Here is a 7,967-nt window from a genome sequence, read left to right on the forward strand (position 1 = left end):
TTAGTTTTTAATGTTGATCAGACTACCGACATTAGTTTTTAATGTTGATCAGACTACCGACATTAGTTTTGGATGTTGATCAGAATGCCGACATTAGTTTTGGATGATCAAAGTATGAGCTTCGATCCCGTGTAGCTCAGTTGGTAGAGCATGGTGTTTTGCAACGCCAGGGTTGTGGGTTCGATTCCCACGGGGGACCAGTACGGAGAAGAAAAAAAAATGTATGAAATGTATGCATTCACTACTGTAAGTCGCTCTGGATAAGAGCGTCTGCTAAAAGGTAAATTAACTTTGGATTATTCTTTTTTATTTTATTTGACCTTTATTTAACGTATTATTGGATGTCCTGTGTGTATAGATCTCTACATGAACAACGGTAAAGATCTTTCCTGTTGTACATCAGAACAGCGCGGATAGAGGGTGAGTGGTACTAGTTGTTAACCATAACATCAGAACAGCGCGGATAGAGGGTGAGTGGTACTAGTTGTTAACCATAACATCAGAACAGCGCGGATAGAGGGTGAGTGGTACTAGTTGTTAACCATAACATCAGAACAGCGCGGATAGAGGGTGAGTGGTACTAGTTGTTAATAACATCAGAACAGCGCGGATAGAGGGTGAGTGGTACTAGTTGTTAACCATAACATCAGAACAGCGCGGATAGAGGGTGAGTGGTACTAGTTGTTAACCATAACATCAGAACAGCGCGGATAGAGGGTGAGTGGTACTAGTTGTTAACCATAACATCAGAACAGCGCGGATAGAGGGTGAGTGGTACTAGTTGTTAACCATAACATCAGAACAGCGCGGATAGAGGGTGAGTGGTACTAGTTCTTAACCATAACATCAGAACAGCGCGGATAGAGGGTGAGTGGTACTAGTTGTTAATTAACCATAACATCAGAACAGCGCGGATAGAGGGTGAGTGGTACTAGTTGTTAACCATAACATCAGAACAGCGCGGATAGAGGGTGAGTGGTACTAGTTGTTAACCATAACATCAGAACAGCGCGGATAGAGGGTGAGTGGTACTAGTTGTTAACCATAACATCAGAACAGCACGGATAGAGGATGAGTGGTACTAGTTGTTAACCATAACATCAGAACAGCGCGGATAGAGGGTGAGTGGTACTAGTTGTTAACCATAACATCAGAACAGCGCGGATAGAGGGTGAGTGGTACTAGTTGTTAACCATAACATCAGAACAGCACGGATAGAGGGTGAGTGGTACTAGTTGTTAACCATAACATCAGAACAGCGCGGATAGAGGGTGAGTGGTACTAGTTGTTAACCATAACATCAGAACAGCGCGGATAGAGGGTGAGTGGTACTAGTTGTTAACCATAACATCAGAACAGCGCGGATAGAGGGTGAGTGGTACTAGTTGTTAACCATAACATCAGAACAGCGCGGATAGAGGATGAGTGGTACTAGTTGTTAACCATAACATCAGAACAGCGCGGATAGAGGGTGAGTGGTACTAGTTGTTAACCATAACATCAGAACAGCGCGGATAGAGGGTGAGTGGTACTAGTTGTTAACCATAACATCAGAACAGCGCGGATAGAGGGTGAGTGGTACTAGTTGTTAATAACATCAGAACAGCGCGGATAGAGGGTGAGTGGGAGCAGCCTTGTGATGTCATGACTCACATCACACTGACGTTACACGGGAATTACCATGCCCACCCACCCAATAATATTACATTATATTCCTTGTTTGTTTCAGAGTTTACTTTATTTGTATTTAGTTCACAAGAAATAACCAGGGCCTTTCTGGAGGCCATTGAGATTATTATTATTATTATTATTATTATTTTAATCAACATTAACATTTAATGAGTCGGGAAACATTCATGAAAAACAAAATGTCAAGTCGGTTTGAGTTCAGTTATTTACATTCCTTATTGTTAGACTTAAACCACAACACTTTCCATAGTTACACGGCACAATGTGTACAAAAATATACATATAATCAAACTTTGATATTAAATGACGAAATGTACAATTTCATTAAATCTTCCTCGTATTGACAATTTACAAAAATAACGTGTGAAACGAGGCACAACAAGGGGGGGGGGGAAATACAATCAACCAACATGTTAAAATTGACACATTTTTGTCTAGTAAATAATTTAAAAACACTTTTTTTCCTTCTCAAATTATTGCCAATATAACGTTCTTTCCATGCAGGGTTGTGTATGTTGTCGCCTATTGGCGCGTCAGTGTAAATGTGCTTGATATCTTTCCTCTATATGTTTCTTTCCGATACATGAAGAGAATATAGGCAGCCACGTGTTAAAAGTCTTGTCTATTCACTTGACTGCCTTCAGTAGGAATAATGCAAACAAAGTGCGTTTCTCTCAGCCACCAAACTAAAGAGGAAACATCGTGGAAACGTTTGGAGCGCAACCAGAATGATGCGTAATTTAACGCGTGAAAGAGATTTATGCTGTTGCATGTAAAGTTCGTTCCATATTGTATTTTGAACTTGCAGTTTCCAAAACAATTAAACCTCAATCTTTATTGTCTTTAGTTATTAATCAAGGTTTCTAAATATTTATTCCATAAACCTATTGGCTATAGTGTGTTCTATACCGGCCGCGTGGGGCATCCCGTTAGCTGTCCGGTACTGGAGGAGCAGACTCCGTTAGATGTGCTTATAGAACCGGTACCGGAACGATCAGAGTTCGTGTTGTTTGATGACGCAGTGGTGGATTTTCTTTCTTTCTGTCTGAGATGAATCTTGGTATGTCTTTTGCGCTCGTCGCTTCTCGCAAACTTACGGCCACAGAAATCACAGGCGAAGGGCTTCTCTCCAGTGTGCGTGCGGATGTGCGTGGTGAGATGGTCGCTACGGCTAAAGTTCCTCATGCAAATGCGACACTGGAACGGTTTGTGTCCCGTGTGAATCCGGATGTGTCTGGTCAACTCGTCAGACCGGGAGAACCGCCGGTCGCAGCCCTCCGCTGGGCATGGATACGGCCGCTCATGGACCGGGGTTTTGCTCGGTCTGTTGGGATATTTTCTGGGCCGCAGGATGGGTCTCAGGGGAAGATTCTGGGGGCTGTACGCTGTAGGGAGTCTGGGTCCATCCGAAACCGGCCCACCTAATGTAAAGTTCCTAATAGTGTTCAGGGGAGTCAGAGGTGGGGGTACTCTGAAGGAGTCCAGTGGGCAGGGGAAGGGCTTGCGGTCAGGCATGGCCTGCATGTCCCTCTGACAGGTCGGCTGAAAGAACCCATAGTCTGGGATGATGGGGAAAAGACCCGAATCTGTGTTGGGCTTCGGTGAAGAGTAGGACGGCGGCGGGTAGGAGATACCGGGCCCGGTGGAGAGGAAGGCCGACGGGTCTTGGTAGACCTCCCCACAGCCGTAGGGAGGTGGGGAAGAGTAGAGGTGGTGCTCCATATCGGCCTGGTTCTGAGCCATGGTGCAGCTGAGCGTGGAGGAGAAGTGACCGGGAGAACCGGAGGACGCCGGGGAGGATGACGCAGAAGATGGCTGGGTCATACCCAGGATTCCCGCACTCACTATATTGATGACGCCCTCGGGGTTCCAGTTACCGGGATACTGAGAGTCGATGGAGAACTTTCCCATGTAGGTGAAGGTCTGGTTCCGATGACCAGGCGGCTGGGAGAAGCTAGAGTAAGACAGATCTAGAGAGCGTTTCTCTAAGCTCATATCGCCACTCATCAAGCCATCTGGAAGATAAGAAGAGACATCTTAGTAGATAATCACGAAACAAACAAATCAGAGAGCTTTAATTAAAACACACTGCTGCAAGGTCCGTTCTGGTGCGCACAGTGTTTGGTGCGTGCTGTGCGCTCGCGTCCTTTACCCACGGGTCATTCATTCATCTTTTCAAAGGGAAGCCGTGTTACTTTTATGAAAACTTTTTTTTGGGGGGGGGGAAAGTGCGTAACTCTAGCCATATGCCTCTAAAACATAACATTGATACAAATATCCAGACATACATTTATCCCACAACTATTAATTCAAAATATTTCCAAAAACTCTTGGCCCAAGATAAACAGAAAAAATGCAATATCAAACATTATGCATAATATTATAACCTATACGTAGTAACCTATATGTTTCCTCTCCAATAACCAACACAGCACATGTTGCATTCTCTAAAAGCCCCCATGATATCAAAACAACAGCATGTATAGTCCAAGCTTACCTGGAGCTCCGCTAAGATGGTCGTGGTAGTGGCCTCCTAAATCAGCGTTAGGAAAGATAGCCACGCCGGGCGGTAGACTGTCATGATCCACAGAGTAGATAGTATCAGAGACTGGATGGACATACCCACCCAGAGACACCGGGACTTTCTCTAAAGTTTTAGCCGTCATCATTTAACTAAAGGATCCTCGCTGTTTTTTTCCCCCCAGTGGTTTAAACGGTATTTTTTAATTAAACCGGCCTGTTTTGAGTATATGTGGCCAGTTACAGTCCTATCTTACACTGAAACATCTGATAACCTATCCGGAGAAATGAACCCAATCTGAAGCGTGTGTTGATACCACGTCTAGAAGTCTACTCTACTCTCTCCAGATCATCAGGCTGTTTTAGTGAATGACGGATCCGAGCAGCGCGAGTAGCAGCACTATGTATTTATCAGGGGGCAGTGAATGCGCCACGACGTCACTGCCCATACAAGGACCGTTTGGTTAGAGAGAGGAGGCGCTGGGGGATCCTATTGGCCCCGGGGCTGTCAATGGAGAACCCACAAGTGAAAGGTGACAATATAAAGCGATAAAATATGTTTGTTTTTTTCCCATGCAGTTTCCATTAGCACGAAAATTATAAAATAATACAGGTGAAATGAAATGGAACAAATGCAAGATGGCATGTTATTAGTTTAGACTGGACATCAACGTTTCAAGCTTATCTGATCTATAAGATGTGAAATGTTTCCTCTACACATCGCCTTCAAAATAGGAATTCCGGTTCTTCTCTAAAAACCATACATGGTTTTATCCGGTATATCGAAGAACACCCCCTTGCCTACATATAAGGGTTCTATTCCGGAATATGAGCGTCGGAAACTATCGAGTCTTGCCGAGCAAGAGCAGCGACACATCGACCATCGCAAACCACAGTCAAATGAGAGCCACAATCACGGAATTTTCACCTTCGCTGCGTTTAAAAACTCGGAAACTTTGTCAGGGTCGTTTGAATAGGCTTTGCAGTAGGAAAGACTGGGCTTACAGGCCTATTTAGTTATGAGCTATTTATATCACTAGAAGGGGGGAATTGTTTGTCTTGAAGTTTTAATGACTTTCACATCCTGAAATGAAACGGGTAAAGGCACATGGTCTAATGATAACGGAACGTATGGATACAGTAGTAGGCCTATAATCTATTATAGTAAAAATATACGTTTTATATTGTTAACATAGGCTACTAATAATATGATTATTGTATTTGTTGTTATTATGATTTATTATTATTAAGTGGTTGTTGATTCTCAATACTATTTCCCTCCAGTGGTGTTGTACGGAACTGAGAGGGTCGACTCATCTGACCAGCAGGCCGACTAGGCTACTTACTGTCTGGTGTTTCAATGACACACATCTATAAACCTCCTCAACCCCACGCGCATCATAGAAAACCGGATATAGTTCAGGAAAAACATTTCCGTTCAGAGGCGATAAGGCCGATGCATGAAATAATGCAATTGGGCACAGCTTGGGTAGACTCGGTACACTGGTAAAGTCCCCCCGTGGGTTGAGAGACTTGAAAGTTAAAAACTAGATGGGTGGGTGGGCCGTTCGGGGCCCTGGTTGGAAGGCAATTTCCAGATTGTGGCTGTGTCAAGTAACGCGTGGGAGAAAATTATCTAAATTTAAACATTTGATGGCAATAAAAAGTGATTACATTTTCTTGATACTTACACATTAGACTATACGTATTATTATTATTATTGTGAATAGTTAGGCTTATTATTGTTATTATTATTATTATTATTATGTTGATATTACTATAATAACGATTAAATAACAATTATTGCTAATAATAATAATAATAATAACAACAGTATATAGACAAGAATGAATCCTTCATGATTCAGCTCCCTGACTCTGTGAATTGGGGGGGAAAAAGAGGCTCTGGTTGATTTGCGATGTTTCCGGTTTGAAAGGAAACGGAACATCATGATCACACACTCCTCACATTAATCCGTCTGGGAGTCAATAAAGGCCTGTCAATGACAACTCCATTAATTTACCACGGGCCATGCTGCTGCTGCTCTGCTGCTGCTCTGCTGCTGCTCTGCTGCTGCTCTGCTGCTGCTCTGCTGCTGCTCTGCTGCTGCTCTGCTGCTGCTCTGCTGCTGCTCTGCTGCTGCTGCCGTTCACCGGCCCGTCAGTTAAAACCGGATCATTAGCAATATGGGGACTGACTGTGAATAAAAATACTTTCACTTTAGACCGCTGCTCAATTGAAACTATTGTAGCCTATAAATGGCTATAGATCATTGATCTGTTGGTTGTATTGGAGATAATGAGAGATAATGGTAGACTGCTTGATAAGCGAATTATCCGACCTCCGTATTTACATGTCCTATATGTAGGACGTTTAGAGGTCGAAACTACAGGAGAGATGGTGATAGGAACAGAATGATGACTGAAAAACGTATGTTTATCAATCACTTTTTAAAATGATGTTTAAAAAATATATATATCTTCCAGCGTTAAAACAGCAGATTCTGTATTTGTTAAGATAGTCCAAAGTTGTTACAGAAACGTTGTAAAATTATTAGCATCCATTTGCTCTTGGATACCAACGGTTCAGTGTGTAAAAGCGCATTTCTCTTCTCGTCATCCTGAACGTTATATCAGACTCAATAGGTCATCAGGACCTGGCCTGTGTACCTGTCCTGGAAGCAGCCTCAACATGTTGTATTACCTGTCCTGGAAGCAGCCTCAACATGTATTACCTGTCCTGGAAGCAGCCTCAACATGTTGTAATACCTGTCCTGGAAGCAGCCTCAACATGTTGTATTACCTGTCCTGGAAGCAGCCTCAACATGTTGTATTACCTGTCCTGGAAGCAGCCTCAACATGTATTACCTGTCCTGGAAGCAGCCTCAACATGTATTACCTGTCCTGGAAGCAGCCTAAACATGTATTACCTGTCCTGGAAGCAGCCTCAACATGTTGTATTACCTGTCCTGGAAGCAGCCTGGAGCAGGTCCAGTTACCAGAACCATTCATATTGAATTAGGAGGCTGTAGGAGCAGGTCCAGTTACCAGAACCACTCATATTGAACTAGGAGGCTGTAGGAGCAGGTCCAGCAGGTCCAGCTGCCAGAACCATTCATATTGCACTAGGAGGCTGTAGGAGCAGGTCCAGTTACCAGAACCATTCATATTGAACTAGGAGGCTGTAGGAGCAGGTCCAGTTACCAGAACCATTCATATTGCACTAGGAGGCTGTAGGAGCAGGTCCAGTTACCAGAACCACTCATATTGCACTAGGAGGCTGTAGGAGCAGGTCCAGTAACCAGAACCATTCATATTGCACTAGGAAGCTGTAGGAGCAGGTCCAGCAGGGCCAGTTACCAGAACCATTCATATTGCACTAGGAGGCTGTAGGAGCAGGTCCAGTTACCAGAACCATTCATATTGCATTAGGAGGCTGTAGGAGCAGGTCCAGTTACCAGAACCACTCATATTGAACTAGGAGGCTGTAGGAGCAGGTCCAGTTACCAGAACCACTCATATTGAACTAGGAGGCTGTAGGAGCAGGTCCAATTACCAGAACCACTCATATTGCACTAGGAGGCTGTAGGAGCAGGTCCAGTTACCAGAACCATTCATATTGCACTAGGAGGCTGTAGGAGCAGGTCCAGTTACCAGAACCATTCATATTGCACTAGGAGGCTCTAGGAGCAGGTCCAGTTACCAGAACCATTCATATTGCACTAGGAGGCTGTAGGAGCAGGTCCAGTTCCAGAACCA

At 43.9% G+C, this 7,967-nt stretch overlaps 1 protein-coding gene across 1 annotated transcript; it reads right to left on the reverse strand.

Moving 5' to 3' along the window:
- Positions 1-1,723: 1,723 nt before the first annotated feature.
- LOC115189546 (early growth response protein 2b) lies at positions 1,724-4,586 on the reverse strand. The gene is made up of 2 exons (XM_029748170.1): positions 4,187-4,586; positions 1,724-3,704 (listed from the first exon to the last, which is right to left on the reverse strand). Exons 1-2 carry the CDS (start codon positions 4,356-4,358, stop codon positions 2,593-2,595), a joined length of 1,284 nt encoding a protein of 427 aa, XP_029604030.1. The 5' UTR covers positions 4,359-4,586; the 3' UTR covers positions 1,724-2,592.
- Between the last annotated feature and the right edge of the window lie 3,381 nt (positions 4,587-7,967).

Source organism: Salmo trutta, unplaced genomic scaffold, assembly GCF_901001165.1.
Source record: "Salmo trutta unplaced genomic scaffold, fSalTru1.1, whole genome shotgun sequence".
In the NCBI taxonomy this organism is placed as follows: domain Eukaryota; kingdom Metazoa; phylum Chordata; class Actinopteri; order Salmoniformes; family Salmonidae; genus Salmo; species Salmo trutta.